This window comes from Aricia agestis, chromosome 4, assembly GCF_905147365.1.
Source record: "Aricia agestis chromosome 4, ilAriAges1.1, whole genome shotgun sequence".
Lineage (NCBI taxonomy): Eukaryota > Metazoa > Arthropoda > Insecta > Lepidoptera > Lycaenidae > Aricia > Aricia agestis.
The window spans coordinates 383,124-404,086 of record NC_056409.1 but is presented as its reverse complement, the minus strand read 5'-3'; the positions used below and the strand labels follow the sequence as shown (position 1 = coordinate 404,086).

Sequence of the window (20,963 nt, the reverse complement as noted above, 5' to 3'; positions counted from 1 at the left end):
TCCTCAAATAGTCGTGCAAGCTGCGACCGGTTAAGCCTGCTCTATTAGCACACTATTAGCTACAGGTCAGGGGACCGGGCGTCTATAATAGACGGCAAGCTACAATAAGCTGCGACGTCGTTCTAGCGGCGCAAAAATAACAAGATATGAGGAAATTGATAAAATCTATACTGTGTATCGTGAATTTTTATCTGGGACATTGAGATTTAATCTGAATTTTAATGGCACAAAAATTATTATTATAAAAGCTGGTTACCATTATTCCAGTCCGCAATTCACTACTCAGCGTTAGATTGGATCATCGGCTTGGAATAATGTGAACCGACCATAATGAATAACTACATGTTTTCTGCAACTTCGGACACTCATAATTAAACTTGTAAATGCCATGTATTTGCACCCCGCGATAAAAAAAATCACTCTAAGATTAAGTAAAGAGAAACAAAAAAGTAAAGAAAAAAAAATACGAAGAGATTCGAACCCGAGACAAGATTACTACATCGCGAAAAATATGTCAAGGTGTTTATGTGTGTGACTTTAATTAATTTTTTAGATATTGATATTGATATTAAAGAAGCCTATCTGGTATTCTACTGCAAATGTATACAAAGATATAGATGTACCTACTGTTCGTGCTCTTTTTATACTCCGCGTTATTGTCAAAGAACATCGTGCTATCCTCAAATCTCCAGACTACGAATCATTGCGCAAAAAAAGAATATTAAAGCTACCGCTACCACGGATAACTTCTAGTTTCGCTAGAAGATTTGGTCCATATTTACACCCTTTCATATATAATAAAGTAAACAGGAGTTATGACGAAAAAGAACAAATATTAAGAGAGATATAAATATATAATAGATAGAAATAATCACATAAACACACACACACACACACAACACAGCGCGGTAATGATATTTAATCATTTTAGTAACTTTGTTTTTATTTTTAATTAAGATACTATTCTGGTGATCTGCAGGACAGGCTCAGCCTAGTGCAGACATCAAAGAAACTCGGCTCTAAAACGTCTGTAATCTTAAAATAATTAAATAATCCAGTTCACTCTCCAAGTTTACAGCCGATCGCTTAAAACAAACTTAAAACAATCAATGAATACGTAATTTTACCACCCTTACCACGTAAACTAATAAATTATATTTGAACTAACAAGCGCCATCAAAACAATTGCGATATATAAAGCTACAATCGACTTTTATGAAGTACCTATACATTTTTGTCGATTTAGTCAAAGTATATAACGTTATAAAAATATGTAATGTCGGTGCGTTGTTTCAGATGCGGTACGCTCTCCTAGCGCTGTGCGTGTCCGCGGCGGCGACGCTGGCGACCGCCACCGCGTCCGATCCCGCCCCCGCCGCACCGCCGGTCAGTAGTCTAAACACACTAGGCCGAAGTTAGAAGAACCAGTCCACACCGCGCGTTGCGTCAGGGTTGCGTCGACGCAGCGCTGCTGTTGCGTTGTTTTACATACAAATAACCAAGGTGTCACACGGCGCGCTGCGTCGTCGCAACGCACACGTGACGGACAGCAGCCCCCGAGACGAAGAGTGTTGACAGAGTAGACAGATGGTGTTGACGTCAAGACTGTTTCGTAGTAACGCTGCGATGGCGCAGCGGCCAGCGCCCGTGTGGCCGGCTGTGCGTCAAACGGCAGTGCTGCGTCGACGCAACGCTGAAACAACTGACTGGCGCCACTACATTATACACACAGAATACTCTCAATCTCAAATACATAACGTGTAATCAATAATCATACATGACGGAGGCTTCTATGACGTAGAGTAGCGTAGCAGCTACGCAGCCGTAGCTCGCCACATAAAATTAATTTATACATAATATATTTACCGCAGAAAATGCTAAATATAGACTTAAAAATACCACGAAGTTTTTCCATCTTCGGGACATCACATACCTACCCTTGATCGTAATAACATCATTACATTTAGGACTTGTAGCGCTACGTGGCATACCTGCTACGAGACGCTACACGCGGCTACGCAGCTATAGTTTTCTAGACAGTACCTGTATTTTGCTAGTTAAATTATGTACTATCAGAAAACTTGATTCCAAGGCAAATGGGGGATCTACGTAGTTTAGTCGCATTACGTCAAACCCAGCCGACTAACGGCCATTCCCAATATTTGATCTATCTCTGGTTTTGCCCTATTAGAGATAGGAATAGCTCACATTAGACATTAGAGACATATATTTTATGTCAATTGTGAGCTATTCCTATCTCTAGTAGGGCAAAACCAGAGATAGATCAAATATTGGGAACGGCCGTAAATAACTTTGGTCTGGACCAACTGCCTAGAAATCAATTTCCTTGATGGTACACTGAGACACAGCAAAGCGACTGCGGCGAGCGAGCTCCGACCTGTTGCACGGAGCGACATCGCGTGACAAAATTTAGTAGCTCATTAAGTTGTCCCGCACGTGACGCGGTCTCGCGACGAACAATGACCGTCAGCCGCAGCCGCCGCTCTCGTCCGACCGATTCATTTGTCAGGAACATCACTTACTCACTAAATGGTCCATTTCCGAGAACAATACGGGCCGGGACCGGCTCCACATTGAAAACTTACTGTGAGCACCGAACCATCATTTTAATATAAGATCTAGCCACGGGTTTGCGGGACAATAAGCTTATCGTCTGCAAAGTGACAATGGTGCTAGAAACGGTAATATAATAGCAGCTGTTTCACGATCAGTATTTAATTTTGCTTTCAAACGTAAAGAACTCCTTTCGAGACTCCGGCCGGCTTCGATTGTTTAATTAATCTAATTCAAAGCATTATTCACTGGCAAACGTCAATAGGACCGCAGATTCTTTGCAAAGACTTCACAAAAGAGCAGCCCGCCGCACCCCGCGCCCGCCCGCCGCTTCCAGACCTATGCACCTATACAAAGAGCCGAACGAAATGTTTACTTTTATTTCTTTTGTTTGTTTTAATCGCTAACGAAATAAGCTAAATGTAAAGTTCTTCGCTAGCGATACTCCGAACGGGCTTACTGGACGAATATACGATCACGATTCGCGACACTGCCATTCGGCTGTTATTTTGGTCTTATAAGTAGCCAATTAAATCTAACGACATGCACTATTTGGTACAATTCGAGTTTAATATCAATAGTTCAATACAAAAAATAAGGTAGTTATATTTTCAGACCTCAGTATATTTAATGTTAAATAGCGATGCTCAATAAATAGTAGCAGGTACAATTTCGAAATTATTTTTGCCGCTGTTATTACAGTAAATTATTGTAGAACAGTAATTTCAAATTTAAATTTTGCCCCGCGATCACATCGTAAATATTATCACAAACAAACGGTCGGCATTCGCCGAAGAAAAGATGAAAAATATAATTAGACGGAGCGAATTAAGTTGAGGTTTAACGGTGTGCTTTAATATTCCCGACGCGTTCCCACTACCACAATACCGCTCCCCCCGCCTGAGGGGGGAAAGCAGGAGGGGGGGAGGTTGCCGCTGCTTTGACCGAAGCACTTCAGCGACGTTTCACCGTTTACAATACAATGTAGCTGGCTCTCGCCCACGACTTCGCTCGCCTTCCCCGGCCACGTCCCGCCCGGGGTCATGGAGTGGGGGGCCGAGCTGATGGGCCCAACGTTAAACATCACAACGGCCTTATACATAAATAACACCAAAATTCGTTTAGGCCCGCGCTGACATTTCGTTTCACTTACCGAAATCTAATGTTAATCGTGCATTAATTTTTTACCACTCGAAAAAGATCAATCTCGTATCAATTATATATTGATATCGATTTGAGCACTTCCAGAAAATGGAATAACAATCGGATAGCTCATTATTTATTGCTAAACATGTACTGGGACGATTGTACAAACTTTTCCTGACGATTCTTCAATAATTTCAAAACTATTTAAAGACTCGTCACAACAAAGTAGCAGATGAGTACGATTTGGCAGATCATTTGCAAAACTTCTAAATTATTATAAGTAAATCATGTTTCTCCAATCGGCTATCACTTTAACTGACTTATAGATAGTATTTAAAAAATTTAATTGTATGATCTAGTACATCTAGTCTACATTTGATACAATAAATCTACTGTCGTGATTCAAGTGAGCGCCGGCACTTACATAAGTTAAATAATAACACACCTTCGCGGTGGCCGGTCGTATCTCGTGCGTTCGATCTGCTGCGGTCCGCAATCGTACAAAGAGAAGAGACACAACGACGTACGAGACTTATGACACGACGATGTGCTGTTGTCTTTGTTTTACGTCGTTAAGGTATAGTTAGTTAATAAAGAATACTTAGCATTAGTTGAAATTCACGAAGTTTGGAAGAAACAGAAGTTTGACGAATAAATGTGTAAAATTTGATATAATTAGTTACTTTTATAGAGCGTGATATTATATAAACATCTGAAAATGATGAGAGATGTGACCGAGCTCGTCCCCCGTCGCGCGTCGGCCGTCACTATTAGGGCCGTTCGACGTTATCATGTTCGGACGAGAGGGATCCGACGGTTCGCTGGGACGAGTGGTTCACGACTGAGACTGAGATTACGCACTAGGTACAATATATTTTACAAAGATATTTCTTTAGCAACGATGTAGCCGCTGACCTAACGTAATAAAAAATGTAGACGACGATATTTACCGACGAGCTGTATTAAAAACGTACTCTGCTGAAGTGGTAATAAAATTACAGGAATGTAGAGTACATTTTAATATAAAATTTTTGTTCGCATTTAAAAGACGAGTGGCTCGCCACTCGTCTTTTAAATGCGAACGCCTCTAATATGATATATTTTTCGAATTCGTTTAGGAAAATATCGAGTTCATTTCTTAGAGCTAGAACGGAGAAAATGGAATACGGTAGTGGGTTTTATTTCGAGTGCCGACATATTTTAAACGAATATCAGTGCAATGTCGTGGGAGCTAACGACCACGAATGCCGCAGCTGCCATTACCGGCACCCGGCACGCGGCGGCCGGCGGCCGGCGGCCGGCGCCGGTCTGCATCCCACCCGCTACTGTAATGACCGTTGCAAGCAACAGGACATTATGCCCAGTTACGTTTCGAGTATTCCTAAAATATTCGAAATATATTAATTCATTTGAAATAAGTAACTAAAATTGGAAAAAACAAAAAAAATAAAGAGACTATTTTTAACAATATTTATTAGTTAATAGAATCAGGCGTTACTTTGCGGAAATCCATAGCTTAAGCATTATTATTTTTAGCAATATTCCGCGAAATAAACCTCAACCTGTATGTAAATGAGTGAGTGTACGTATAGGCATGCGTACAGCACCTCCCTCCTCTCCCACACTGCCTATGCACGTACACTCGCATGCAAGAACCTGCAAACACCACCACCACACAAGCAATAATGTTAGTAAATTCGTGCAAGGCCTCTCACCACCATGCAAATTGAAAATCTCGACGCGCGTTTCACCTCAACACCGGAGCATCCTCATCATGTTGACTCTACGAACAACGTCCGTCAAGTCTAAGACTTTTGATCGTCATTTATAGTAATCGCGGAATATTGCTAAAAATAATACCATTCTGAAATTTAAACTATTGTATTCTAAAATTAATGTTTTATTGCAGGCGGAAAACGAGGTGGAGCTGAGTGAGGAGGAGAAGCGCGCGTGGACGAGCCTGCACGGGGGTTGGGGCAAGCGAGGCTGGCAGGACATGAGTTCCGCCTGGGGCAAGCGCGCCTGGCAGGACCTCAACTTGGCCTGGGGGAAACGGGGCTGGCAGGATCTCAACTCCGCGTGGGGGAAGCGGGGCTGGCAGGATTTGAACTCCGCTTGGGGCAAGCGGGGCTGGCAGGATCTCAACGGGGCGTGGGGCAAGCGCGCCTGGTCCGATTTATCGCAGACCCCGTGGGGCAAACGGGGCTGGCAGGACCTAAACTCGGCGTGGGGCAAACGAGGCTGGCAAGATATGAGCTCCGCCTGGGGCAAGCGAGGCTGGCAGGACATGAGCTCGGCGTGGGGCAAGCGGGGCTGGCAAGACATGAGCTCGGCGTGGGGAAAACGAGCACCTGTGAGTAAATTATGATTAATTCTATGACGTGGGAGAACCATGCTTCGGCACAAATGAGCCCGCTCGACCGGAGAAATACCATGGGCTCGCAGAAAACTGGCGTGAAACAGCACTTGCGCTGTGTTTCGCCGAGTGAGTGAGTATACCGGAGGCCCAATACCCTACCCTTTCCCCTTCCCTACCCTCCCCTATTTCCTTCCCTACCCTCCCCTATTAGCCTATTCCCTCTTAAAAGGCCGGCAACGCACCTGCAGCTCTTCTGATGCTGCGAGTGTCCACGGGCGACGGAAGTTGCTTTCTATCAGGTGACCCGTTTGCTCGCTTGCCTCCTTATTTCATAAAAAAAAACATATTAGTATTTAAGACGTAAAATGTTCTTATTAAAAATATAGTTTCGTACATTTAATATCTCATCAGTAAAGTGAGTATTTTGTTGTACCTATCAGTCGAAGTGGTCGAGCTTCCATGGATCGTGGGGCAAGCGGTACGGCCCGGAGACCGACTACGAGGACTATGAACTGCTCGAGAGCCTCTTGCCCCTACAGCAGGTAACTACAACCCATGCACTATATTATAAATAGACATTAGACATATACGCCCTACAGTCCCAGTGTTTAAAAGCGTTGTATACAATGTGTCCCGACACCGGTGTCCGATACTTTAATGTCATGATGTATGGCATATTTTGTTGACAAATTTGCTTTTAAAACAAAAATCTCCAACTTTTGAAAAAAAATATCTGGCTTCATACTAATCTGACCATTACTTCAGATGAAAATCATTATAACTTCTAAACTATCTGACTTAGAGCATTGAAGTAAAGGAATTTATTTAAGATGAAAACCTCCTCTAAATTTTTCAAATAAAAAAGAACCAGTTTAATGGGCTAGATTTTTCACAAAAAGCCAGAAATTAAAAAGTACACATTTTTTTTTCCTTACACTTTGGTACGGCGCGGGCGGTGCAACTTCAGTAGAATTAGTGCATAGATGCTGCGGTTACTACGCCCAAACTTTTCATCTTACATTATTATTAACCTATCAATTCCAAAGCGGCAGCCGGCTGCCGCATAACAAAAGTCTATTGTGTTTGCGATACGATGGAGGTGTTCATTTTCTATCATACTGTGGAGTGTAAACCTGTGAAGTGTGTGAAGGAACTAGGAACATCAGAGCTCGCATTTGATACGAGAACTAGACTTTGTTATATTTTTAAATCATTCAAAGAAACGCGCCCTCGGGTGTAAGGTATGGTATAAAAACAAATTGGTGAAGACTATGGGATTCTGGTAGCCTGTCTCTGAGGAACATTTGACTTCGTGTTATACTCAGCTCACCTAGAATACAGTTTTAATAACGGGTCGTTTAGTGAACGAGCGATGTGACGTTATTAATAGTTCAATATGTGTGCTCGTCACCTGATGTATGATTTGATCTCGGCGCGCTCAGCTGACCGTACTAATAAATAACAGTGACATTTTTAATTTCTTTCGCAATAACTGTAATATATATTCAAATCAACCAACCGGGGTCAGTTTTCTCTCAGGTCAATATTCTAGGATTTTTAATTAAAATGCATTAAGGTCAAAAAAGTTCAGACTCTATAAAAGGCCATCAGCATCAGCGTATGATGTAGCATGCATTTAATATTTGTATGGTCTCCCTTCATTATAGGGTCTGTAGCATTTGATATAGTCTAAATGGCTACCATTATAAACCTGCAGACCGTCTGCCGGCTCCGACTAGGACTTGCCTGATTGACATTGCTCGGCTGCAGCTCAATGTTGCATCTCCTCAGCAGGTAATGGAGCAGGCGGCGGCGGAGGCGGCGGCGCGGGCGGCGGAGGGGGGCGCGGCGGGGGCGGTGGGGGACGTGGCGCTGCCGGAGAAGAAGGCGTGGTCGTCGCTGCACGGCGCCTGGGGCAAGCGGCCCGTCAAGCAGACCAAGTACAACAGCGGTAAATATCCGACCTCGTATGGTTGCAGCGTTACACTAGTGAAACATGGCCGTCGTTGTAGCCAACAAGAAAAAAGAATAATAAAAATTTCGAAACAACTGCGTTAATGCTACAAATGCTCCTTAAGAAGATTATAACTAAGTTTATGAGTTACAAGTAAATAAATGAATGAAATGAATCCCTCGCCAGTCGCCACCTAAATGTCTGCATAAAGTTGCTTTACAAATCAATTCGACTTTAAATAAAGCGATTCGATTGAAGTTAAACATTCGGTTTTATGTCGTTTTTATGTGCTGAAACGAAGCGTCGATTTGTTCATTATGAAATGAATTCATTTGTATTGTGTAAGTCGAACAACGGCGCCCGTAAAATGTTACTTAAGTAATAGTCCGGGGGCTCGCAGTCGCGACCCGCAAGCTGACACGCCCAATCATTTGAATTTTTAGTTTTAACTTGTTTTTCATGATATTTCATTTTTATAGAAGGCATATTTTGCTACAGACAGTGAAATAGTAAATTTTACGATAAAGGAAAGAATTGATTGTCATCCCTTGCTTCGTCCACCTTTTTCGGAAGAGTAATAACCGTAGAGCTTCCTGCAGGAGCGTACTACTGGAAGCGGGAGCCGGGCTGGACGAACCTGCGGGGCATGTGGGGCAAGCGCTCGGGCCCGGACGACGACCACCCGGCCCCGCTCGGTAACCTAGCTCCGCCCCTGAACCGTATCTCTCTCCTCTTACCTGACCTCTGCACCAGTAGATGCACATCGCACATTCTAGCGTCTTCTCTCCACTCTTTTTCTAGCTGGTTGTTATCGTAGGGACATGTTGAATGTTTGTCTATTGTAGTGTATGTAGTTAGTGTTTCGCGCCTCTCGTGTGCGACGTTCATTTGTGTAGGCTCTCGCATGTCAATCTCCACCACTGCCACCATCTGCACCACCCCGACGCACCTCCTCCTCGTGTTAGCAGTCAGCACTTCAACTTGCAGTTCACTAGTTCTAATTCAGCACCTAGAAGCACATTTATTCTCTTCTGTACACACTTATCTCTATTTGCACTGTTACGACGGCTCCTACTTGCATATACGGTAACATTTTATATTAAAAGACTCCATATGTTAGCAAAAACAATATTGCCCAAATAGTTTGAAGTCAAAGGTTCTTCGCTTAATGGACTTTGAAAAAGTTTGAGGCTTTTATTAAATATTGCATACAGCACTGAGTGCTCGGTGCCCGCTGCCCTTCGCCGCCCTCAACATCGCGGCCGCGCGCTTATGAAAAAACTTCAACAGCCAACGCAAACTAATTAAATCTCAGCTGAACTAGCCGCCCGACTCGTTCGCCTTGCTTCGAAACGTTTAATGTTAATTTAATCTGTCCTATATTGTGTACAAGGGCCTATGACCTTTATATTCCTATATATTTACATAACTAAATATGTTTTATTTAATTTGCGCTAGTACGTAGAACAGGGCAAAATGCTAATCCAATAAACTTTTAATAATATCGTATTTTGCTGTCGGTTGCTACATGCCCGGGAGATGGACAATATTTTTTTTGTTTCGTGGCCGAAGCTCGTCCATGAAATTAGAAAAAAAAAACGAAGCCACCGGATGTAATTAGTAAATCACGGGGCTGACCACCGTCGCACCACGAGTCCCGGCGCGCCACAATTGCGGGCAGAACAATGCGGAATCACCATAACAATATGTCGAGCGGCGGGCGCTCGCTCCGATTTCATAAAAATTCATTAATGCGATTTGAATTGCAGATTAACGGTCCGGTTCGGGATTTGAAAAACTCCGCAACTCTCGTTCAAACCGCATATAATTAGTTAAGCGCCCGCTCGCCATTAGCACATCTCTTTTTGTACCGCGCGCTACAATGGGGGGGGGGGGGGGGGTTGGAGCCGCGAGCACCGAACGGAGGTTCCGTAGCTGCAGCAGTGCCGTTTTCATATTCGGGTGAACTTAAAAGAACTCGTAACATGGCTAGAGAACTTTAACATTACTCATGCTTTGGACCCAGTTTCATCAAGCAATGTTAAATAAATAATGGCTTGTTAAATCAGTTAATGGCCTGTTAGAGCTATCGAGCGTTTCACCATGCCCTAATGTCATGTTAAATCACCTTACACGGTGTTAAATTTAATTCCTGCTATGGAAGTCCGTTAAATATTTAACAGGCTGTTATATGAGTCAAAATAACAACTTTCAAAGACAATAATCAATAAAAGAATCTGTTTTGACTTTTGAGTATTTCCGCCATGTTTCCGCTACGTCCTTTTTATTAATTTTTTTTTTCATAGTTATGAATAATTATTTATTTTCACTTTGTCAAAAATTCAGCCTTCGGATTTTCCTTGACATTGCAAATATACTAACTTGTATCAAAATTACCAAACCGAAATATGTAAATAAAAGTTTGTATTATGATTCATGTTTTCAGCTTTGACAGATAATAATTATTAACCTGGTAAATTAAGAAGAACTAATATAGCGTAACAAATGTATGCGATCAGTGATATTTTAATTTGGTCGCATTATCTACTATTATACTACTATGGAAGAAAGTGACAAATTGCAGCAAACATTTCGTATTAATCTTGTACATTGCAATTTCGTCGCCTTATAACAAGAATGAACGAATTGATAGTTGTTCACTTATCATTACATTTACTAATCCACTGTTAAATGTTTACTGTGGGACATAAGTATTTTAATAGTCTGTTTAATTTTCTAAGCTCCGTTAAGTAATGCCTCGTTAGGATTTAACAAACATAGGTTGGTGAAATTGGGTCTAAATTTCTATTCTTAAATATTAATCACCTCATTAATCGTATCTAGTCAAATTTATACACATAAGCCTCGCCCGCAACAACAAATTTTAAATTGTATACTAATAGGTAAACTTGAAAATTTGAATACGTAATCTTGTAATGACTTTTGAATTCTCCAAATTTAGCGAGTTTCTCGCGGGGGAAATGGAAGTTTAACGCAGTGGAAGACGACCACGAGTCGGAGCGGGAGGGAAGGGGGAGAGGGTAGGAGGGGTATTTGTAAAGTGTAATAGCCCCGTGATTGTCGCAATAAATCCAAACGCAGCTGTCGACACGCGAGCAGCGCCCGCGAGTTACGAGACGGTGAACCCCCTGCACTCTCCCCGCACTCCCCCCGGGGCCGAGGATACACCTGTTGTCACAACATGCGAACAGCTGCTGCCTGTTCAGTTGGCTTCCATCTGGACCAAAAAGCGGCGAAGTTAGACGTCACTTTCCATCGAAGACTTTTGTGTATTGTTATTTTATATTCAAATGAACATCATTTTGTTTTAATTAACGATAAACAGCTAAATTATTATTAAAAAATATGATTAAAGCGGATAATAAAACTGTAAAAAAAACATTTTATATTAAGCATTTAAATACTCATAAAACAGATTTATTAGTTGTAGAACCGCAGAAGATGCGGGGCCGGGTACTTACTACTTATTCTTAATGAAGTCGTCATATAAACATTAGCTGTCTTGTATGTTTAGCTAATTACAGACAAACAAATACACAACGTAACTTGTCGGTAAATACGAGTACAAAAATGAGGGAAACTCATCAAATAAGCGCAACAGGCTAAAGAAATATCTATCGAAATACTAGCAAGTAGAACGATCTTAGAGCCATAGCTGGGCATTAACTCGTAAATCCGTTAATCGTTAATTAACGAAGTTAACATTTTGGTTAACGGATTAACTTTTAATTTAACTTTTAAAAATTTTAACGGAGTCGTTAACTTTCGTTAATATGCAGAAGTCCGTTAATCGTTAATCCAATGCCTACTATTTACCGCACGGCACCGCGGCGCGGCGCGAAAACAGGTTCAGACAGATAGCATGAAACGACAAGTGCCAGGCGGGCGGGCAGCGCGGCGCCGCGGCACGGCAGCAGCGAGTGAAACAAAAACAATACTAGATACATTTTCAGGCGCGCGCGAGTGAGAAGAGATTTGTTTCGTTTCATGATTTCATTACTCAGCGCCGGTGCTTATAGAGAGAGTGATTTGTTTATTGTTATTATAAATCATTTGCATGTTGATAAAGAAGAGTGCAGTATAATTTAGTAAGGTAGAATACAATATTTATAGAAGTAAGTATTTTGTTTTGTTCCTAACATTTTAACTTCCAAACCAACAGGTTTTGTAAGTACACTAACGCAATGATATAAGTTACAACAAGGCCATATTACATATTAACGGATTAACGATTAACATTAACTTGCGTTAATTCGACCGAAATGTAACGCTTTAACGTTTAACGAAGCTAACATTTTTTTTAACGGATTAACGATTAACGTAGTTAACTATCTGATTAACGGTGCCCAGCTATGCTTAGAGCTTTATACTGAGGAATTGCGGGCGGGGCGGATAGCGGCGCCCGTGAAGATGTGTAATGTGTATACCGTGCGATCGCAGCGTGTTCGCAGCGATCAAAGTGTATCGCCCGCAAGGAGCTAGGGCTAGGGCTCTCACAATGAAGTACACATTGAAATCGTAGTTGTCTCCTGCACTGCACGTGTTAAACGCACTTTTTATATTTTCTATCGTCTACCAGAAAGTTCCTACACTTACCTACTGTAATTTGTTGTATATAATTTAATAATAGTATATGAATAATAGAATATGATAATAGTATATGATAATAGTATATGTTTTACGAATAGTATTACGAATACTATTAGTTATTGCTACTATAAAAAAATAACACGTAATAACACGTAATATACATAAATCTGTCGTCAGATTTCAGTTATTTTATGTACTCACTCGTTCGTTTGTTTTCAGAGAGCACCGCGGACGAGGCCTAGACACCGGGACATACAAACTAAACCATATCTGTAATACTACATAACTCTGTATATTGACTATGTTAAGCATCAGTTCCTCGGCGTGTGAGCGGCTACGTCCCGACTCGATGCGGCAATTTATTTTCTCCAAAAAAAATCCTCGTAGAAAATTTATTCATTTTACAATAAACACATCTACTTACTTGTAAATATCACCCATGAGGTAGAAACTACATCCAATGACTATTTTAGAAGTATCAGTCTATTTAAGTCGTTATATTTGTTTGTCGGGCTTTATATATTTTGTAAGGGCCGGTCGAGTTGCGACGTACCCGTCTTGTATTAAATTATTTGATAATTTGAAACACTAACGTACAAGTTCAGTCACCTTCTGGAGTGGACCTACTCGAGCTGCTAGCGAGCTACTCGAGCTGCTAGCGAGCTACTCGACTCTAGGTGTAAGCGGCAGGTGTATGTACGGGTGTATCCCTAGTTAGGTAAATAATAATTAATTTACTAATAAATATAACTGTGGAATTGTATTTTACTAGCGAAAGTTGATGTAAACGACGGCCTTCGTGCTGAGTTAACGTTTGTCCAATAAAAGTTTATTCGAAGCCGAATCTCGTTTTATTTCCTTCCCCCTCGTCACCCCCGCACCCCCGCACTCGCCCTTGATATGAGGGGTTTAATTCTAAATGTTTTGGAAATAATAGCAACTGCTATATGCAGCGTTATGTCGTTTTTCCTGTATAATCGGTAGATATGAAAAATTACATTATAAAAAAAATCACTAAGAAGGTACCCATTTTTATGTCCCCAATGAGTACAGGTGGCGCACACTCCGGGGTCGCGTCGTAATTGAAAATAAACATTTAAGATAACGCAATATAAGGCTTCCTTGAAATTACTCGCTAGGAGCGCGCCAAACATGTTTTAAAATTCGGCGACGCACCTGCCGTTATTATCTAAGCGCGGCCCTAACGTCACAGAAGTGACGTCATGGTGTGTATCACACACAATGTATGTAATTATTATTATTATATCGATAAAAAATTAGATAGAATCGGAAACTCTGCATTTTCGTCGACAGTTCGCTACGAAGTTCGTAGCTGCTACGAACACCGTAGCGATTGGTCTACGACGTAGCCGCCGGGAGCTACGACGTAGCATATGAAGATCTGTCAATAGTTTTGCTGTAGTTTTTCTTCTAGCAACTTCTCGTGGACCACTCAATCGCTTACTTTTAAAGTACAGATCACTTTAAAATGAAATACCTCACATATATAATTAATAACTAAAAATATTTAAAAGATTTTGTGACTAAAGTATTTCTTTGCACAAATACTTCATTAAAGTAAATTAAATAAGATCAAGAGTATCAACCCATTGAACTATTTCGTTTAGTGCGAATGTTGAATACTAAGTGCGGCCGTTTGCGTCGGCGCTCCGCCGTCTGCTCATCACCATTAACTTTTAATCGGCGAGTTCTCGTCGCCGCGAGGAAATTAAACGCCGCTAATAAAACTTCCTAATGAAAACATCACAACGCCTACTTAATATCATTAATGTAACCAGCATCTAAGATAACTTAAAGGTGAAAATCGACCATTTAAAGTTACCTAGAAATTCATATATTTTGGAATAACATTTTCAAACATTAACACGAGTCAGCATTTATGGTGCCGAAACAAAGAGTAAATCGGCCGTGAATTGTGTGTGATACTGCGCGGGGGGTGCGGGGGGTGCGGGAGGTGCGGGAGGCGGCGCGGCACGTGGTGAGTGTGGGGCTCGGGGTTGTATTGCGATCTGCGAAGTCAGTGAGCCGCAGCGATCGCCGATAACGAGACGCTGGTCGATGCTCGCGCCGAGAGCTCGGAGTCTGACTGTCTATAACTGTCAGCAGGGCGGCGGGCGGCGGGCGGCGGGCGGCTGACGGCGGGCGGCTGACGGCGGGCGGCTGACGGCTGACGGCTGACGGCTGACGGCTGACGGCGTGCAGTGCGACCTAGTTAATATGGAATATGTGCTCACTGTTCATATCACTTTATCATATATCTTAATATGATTTTTGTAGAGACCAATTAATTATTGACAGTAATAAAAGATACTGTAAAGAATTAATTAGCGATTTGTTTTCTTCTGTACTGAGCGCTGGACGCTTCTGACATCCGCATAAATTATTATCGAATATTATTTCGTTTCGCTGCGGCTATCGTGACTTACATAATCATCTTTTCACTTGATAACACCATGATAAAGCTGTTGACCATAATTACAGTTTCTAAGTATGTTTACATTTTCTACCCTATAAAGTGTAGAAAACGTAAGCTTTTACAAACACAACATACCAACTAAAATACTCATTCGCGCTTCAACTGCAGAACTCCAACTCATTCCTCACATCGGATAAATTGAAACTACGTGTAGAGTTAAGTGGACGGTCCCGTTAGAGTGGCGAGAGCGGCGCTATAACACTACACCACTATTACCTCGCTCCCGGCCGCCGCGACACCGGAGCGCACTCTCGGGCGCTGTTACCGCCCGTTACGGCCGCACTTACCCCGCCCGCGCCCACCACTCGCCGCGGTGTGCCTGCTACTGTTTTTCCTTCCGGTCTTATAATTATGTAAAACATATTCTATTTCATTTTTATTTATTAATTTTGCCATTTACATCAGGCATCTTGGCCCATATTATATATAAACTTACACTAAATATTGACATATGATGAGGCGCGAGACCAATAAATATTTGTTGTAAACAAAAGAGGATATCCTACTAACATAATACTCTTTTGTCGTTATTTAGCACTAAAAATTCGCATTATTTCCATTTATGTTAAAAATAAATTGAACAGGAATAAAACCCACGACCTCGGAGTCAAGTGGCACGCCTTTAACTCCTGGACCATGGAGGCGTAGTGTACATTAACATAGACATATTATAGCAGCCCGTAACCGCCGCCCGCGCGGTGATATACATCTCGGGTATAATTTATTATATTAATTTATCGCATTGAAATACGAGCATCGTGACTTATGTGATTGCTCGCGTCGACCGCCTCGTCGTGCGACAGACTATTAACCGCGGAGGTAGATAATAATAATGATTGCCATCAGTCAGATTAATGAAGTACGGTAACTATTCTTATGTTGTAATGAAAAATGCGATATCCACGGTTAGGACTTAGGTCAATGCTGTTTCATCGGACGGATTATATATTATAAATGCCAAAGTGTGGTTGTCTACTGTCTGGTGTCTCTAGCCCAGGAAAAGGCCAAAGGATAGCTCTAATAGTCCCAGCGACATAATATAATAGCCCCCACACCGGTTTCGGTGACGGTGGCCAGTTTCATTGAAACCAGTCCAGCTACGCAGGAGTAATTTTATAGTGCCCAAGTGTGTGCGCAGTACACAAGAGCACTCTCTATTCCTTTACTCTCATAACCCAGTGGGACGGAAGACCGACACGACTGGCGAGAGATCAGGCGCAGGACCGACTTATACATGCCCATCCGACGCATGGATCATCTTACTTGTCAGACAATCAGGTGATCAGCCTGCATTATCCCAACTAAACTTGGAAATAAGATGTTTTCAACGCGGGAATCGAGCCTACGACCTCCGAGTCAAGAGCCGCGCTATATACCACTAGACCACGGAGGCGTTAATCCCAGCGAAAAGTACGGTTCCTACACAATAAACTTATTTATGTTCGAAAGAAATTGCGGGTGACATACCTCCTTTGCGTGTAATTTAGTTACAATATATTGAATTAAATTTACTTATTACCAACGATGTCAATACTGGATATGGCATACGCCATCAAAACTGTAGCAATGTTTTTGCATGCAAAATGTGTATCGAGAAAATATTGTCGTCCTTTTTGTCTTACAGTAATAGCATATACTACTTTCTCTTTCACTCATTTTACGCTTTTAATGCATATTTTACGTAATCAATGCATTAAACACGTCCAACTGTCACCGCGTCCTATGGCACACTGCTCTCAGATGAGTGAGCTCACTCATTTCGAGGATGACACATTTTCGCGCTGACGATTGTATGGAATGCCTTTTTTAAAGGTTATAATTCTATGCTTATTACTATACTTAAACCCGTATTCACTTTCATTAGTATTAAGTGCAAGTGATTAGGGCAGGTAATTAGTTATTAGGAGAAAGTAAGTAAGTGTGGACAGCGACTGACTAGTGCAAGTGATTAGCCGGCTGCGTACTAACGTGATTAGAACTTTAGTGTATGTCACACCTTACAAATATTTTACTAATAGACAAAAGAGGCATTTTTAGAAAGAAGATAAATGGACAATAATTAATTAATACAATGTTAATAAAATAGGTTGTACAGGAATGAGGATTTTATTGTCATAGAATGTTTTGTTGCTATGTATTCCAACCCAATTAAATTCAATAAGAATATAGAAAGTTAGAGGTAATAATAATATTGATAATTTTGAGATTACTTTGATTCCATGGTTACTTTGTAGATCGTATTGTTAAATAAATTAGAAAAAGTAGTGTAAGAAAAACAAATAAAATAATATTATTTTACGAAAGAAGCGTGTTATAAAAGAAAGTTCAGTATATATATTAATGTATATTTTAAAGAAATCGAAAACTATGTTTAAGTGAGTTCGAAATAGAAAAAAGGAGGGATAATAATTCTTGGAATTGTATTAAATTGTTTTTAACTACTTTAGTATGTTGATAAGCTACATTTTCTAAGAATTTACACTGGATATGACTTACACGGATTTACTTAAAAATATTTACGTTCATACGAGATATGACGTGATACTATTGTGAGAAATGATTAGGAATGTGATATTTGGTTTGCAAAATAGCTAAAAGCTACAATTTAGGTAAAGAAATGGTTATTTGAAGTTAGGGATAAGGGTTTTAGTGTTATAGAAGTATTTGATTGAAAAGGATTGTTTTTAGGTCGATAGGGTTAAGGATATTTTAAATATTGATTGCATTAAAATTATGGAATAGGTATTTTTGATAGGCATAGGTATAGAATAGGTTTAAAAATGCCATAGAGCATTGTAAAATACTAGCTAAAATGCTATGTATATTAAAAAATAAAATGCTAAAAGCATTAAAAATACGCAAGGGAATCCTTCATTCGATCATGGTGTAAACGAGTTTTCTCTGTGAGAATAGTTGGAGGTCAAGTAGCCTTAAAAAATCTTGGTATTAAATATGGTACATAATGGTACAAAAATAAATGGTACTTAGAGCATGCTCGGCGGGAACAATCCTTCATTTAAGTAAAATGGTTGGAGACATTTTTTTTCTTGGCGGTTAGTCTTAAAAAAGGTCCCGTTTAATGGTGTATAAATAAAATGTATTGTACCAAATAAAAGTGCGCACATAAAGTATATTAAAAAAATAAATATGTACCATTTAAATATATAAAAGAGTCGACTAGAAATAAAAATATTATAAAAATAAAATGTACCAGCAATGTTATGAAAATGATATACATAAAATATATAAATGAAGAAAAAGCATGCATGCATAAAATTACAAAAATAATTATGAGTTAAAGGAAAAGGTATACCTACCTAAATATGAAACGACAATTTAAAATGTAAGTGACTGGCCAGTCCACTAATCAAGGGTATTAGTAAAATATTGATATAGTTAATAGTATTGGATCCGACCGTAAAATCCTGCAGGAATCGTTTTTTTTTCGATCAAATTTATTTTAAAATAATCTTTAGAACGTATAGAATGGATTAATGTTGGGTTGCCTTGTCAAAAGTAGCCGCAAGTACCTCTAATTAAGTTTAATGTTCATGAGATAAATGCATAATTTGTTTGATTATTTTTCCGACCCAAATATCGACCAATAGAATTGCACCATTCGACGTCACGTGGTACAACCTACATGGTATTATACTGATAATTTTTTGAAAATTTTCTCTGGTAGTTGCTTTTTATTTAACAGGCGTTTTTATTTTTAGTAGTGTCCTCAGTCCTGTCATTCCTCAATGTCATTCCTTCTTAGTTCTTATTTTTCCATTGAATACACGCAAGTTTGTATTACGGGCTTTCATTTTACTCAATTAGAGGTACTTGCGGCTACTTTTAACAAGGCAACCCAACATTAATCCATTCTATACGTTCTAAAGATTATTTTAAAATATATTTGATCGAAAAAAACGATTCATGCAGGATTTTAGGGTCGGATCTTAGGATATAAAGACAATTATTATTTATACAAGAAGAATGACTATAAAATGAATAGGTCACAAGGTGAAATAGATACCTACTGAAAATGAATTTAAAATAGAATTAATAATTATATTACATATAAAATATTGAGAGATTATTATTAATTTAAATATGAAGGTTTCGTAGAAGTAGGTATATAATATTTTATGAGTACTATAGTGAATATTTGACAATGAATTGAATAAAGATTGCATTTTTGTAATTAAAGAGGTTTTATAAAAGTTCATTAGTTAATGAGTAAAGGAGATATTATAGAGTTTATATTTTAAAGAGTGTAAAAAAATTAAGCAAAGTAACCATGTGAAAAAATATTTAGTATTTAAATAGTGAGAAAATGTTTAAATTAATTATAATTGAATATTTTTGTATATCATCAGCGTATCATCAGCGTCGTCAGAAGGGCGCAGCACGTCGCGGCCCCCGACCTAACGACGTGTGCAATCTCACCGCCAAATGGAGTTATAACGCGGCCCCGGTGCATCCCGGGATGCGATTCCTTATTAGTTATGATATTTTAAAAGGGAGCTTCAACCGATCGAGCTCCGATATATATTATATAGGTAAACCTCGGAGCTACCTAGAAACTCGTAATGCAAATTATAGTGTCTTCAATATTATTTCAATTGAGCTAAGTGAAATGCGAGTAGACTGACTAAACCACTACTTAATTTAGGACGATAGAACATACGACGTATCGGTCCCAGCTCTCGTGTCAAAACCTGGCCAACCTCAGCAGCTAGGCACAGGCCGAGCGTGGGTAACCGCAGCCGGTCCCGCTCCCCCCCCCCCCCCCCCCCCCCCCTCCCCCCTCGCTCGAATAGCCCTAGTATTATAATTTTAAATGAGTGTCGATGATGTTTGGGGCGATCCGACTGGATATTTCGCTAAACACCGCCGCCGCCGGCGCAGTCGGATCTCCGGCCGAACGCGATTCGTAGTCGTCTCTAGGAGTGCAGCGCAAAGGTCCAGTTTCCCTCGTCTCCGGGCGGTCGATACTCCCTTAGGAAGCGAGGCCGGCCGCACCGCGATCTCAGATTGATGAGCCTAATTTGCTTAAGCGCACAGACGAGTCCGCGCGCCGGCGGGACCGCGGCCCCGGAACTCCTCCGTCGCAGCACAATACCGCTTCATTTACAGGAATTAAATTATTAAAGGTGTGCCCCGGCGGTTTCGACTTTCGCCATTAATAATTCATAGGTTTTCGTTGTTAAATAATTGGTGGTACTCGATAAGGAAAGAAAAACCATCTCTCTAAGAGCGCACTCCCCCTGCGTCCGACGGTACGTAGCACTAGCGCTCGCGATTGACGTCTGGGAAATATGCATTTTCTTCGCCGGTGTTAAATGAACCGGAGCGCGACGTCGTTATCGATAAGGCCGGTCTGCTCCGTCGCTGGACACCGCCCGTCTCCGACTCGCGATGAAATATGGACCTTTAGATAATAATAATATAACTTACACCGCTTTCCCCTAGCGGTACCTAGGTACATGGATTTGTAACGTTTAGATAACTTCGGTTCCGCAACTGCATAGTCCAATTAGTATAGTAAGTTCACCTCGGAATTCGAGATACCCAGCTGTAAGTCTGTAAATATTTGTATATTGGCACCCTAAATGTTGTCTCAAAACCTACATATGATTGGGTGTGCGCAACTATTAAATTTCAAGGTCAAAAGATCTGTTTTTTGCACTTATTTTATAAATATTTCATTTCCTATGGGTTTTTTGCTATTTGTATTTATTACCATAATGTAGAATACAAAATTCTCTACAATAGCCTAAGAAAATTAAGCCGAAAATGGACGATCAGCGGAAATAATTCGTGTAGTTTTG

At 40.5% G+C, this 20,963-nt stretch overlaps 1 protein-coding gene across 3 annotated transcripts in view; it reads left to right on the top strand.

Moving 5' to 3' along the window:
* The window catches only part of LOC121726667 (prothoracicostatic peptides-like), a 54,449-nt gene extending 40,965 nt beyond the window's left edge, over nt 1-13,484 (top strand). Inside the window, exons 2-7 of one of the 3 annotated variants that reach the window (XM_042114120.1) lie at nt 1,297-1,386; nt 5,630-6,073; nt 6,520-6,621; nt 7,871-8,030; nt 8,633-8,728; nt 12,864-13,484. In XM_042114120.1, coding sequence (XP_041970054.1) covers nt 1,297-1,386; nt 5,630-6,073; nt 6,520-6,621; nt 7,871-8,030; nt 8,633-8,728; nt 12,864-12,886 — 915 coding nt within the window. In that variant the 3' untranslated portion in view covers nt 12,887-13,484. Of the gene's footprint in view, nt 1-1,296; nt 1,387-5,629; nt 6,074-6,519; nt 6,622-7,870; nt 8,031-8,632; nt 8,729-12,863 lie in introns of those variants that run through there. The other 2 variants (XM_042114121.1, XM_042114122.1) reach the window with 2 other exon arrangements.
* Nucleotides 13,485-20,963: the final 7,479 nt, after the last annotated feature.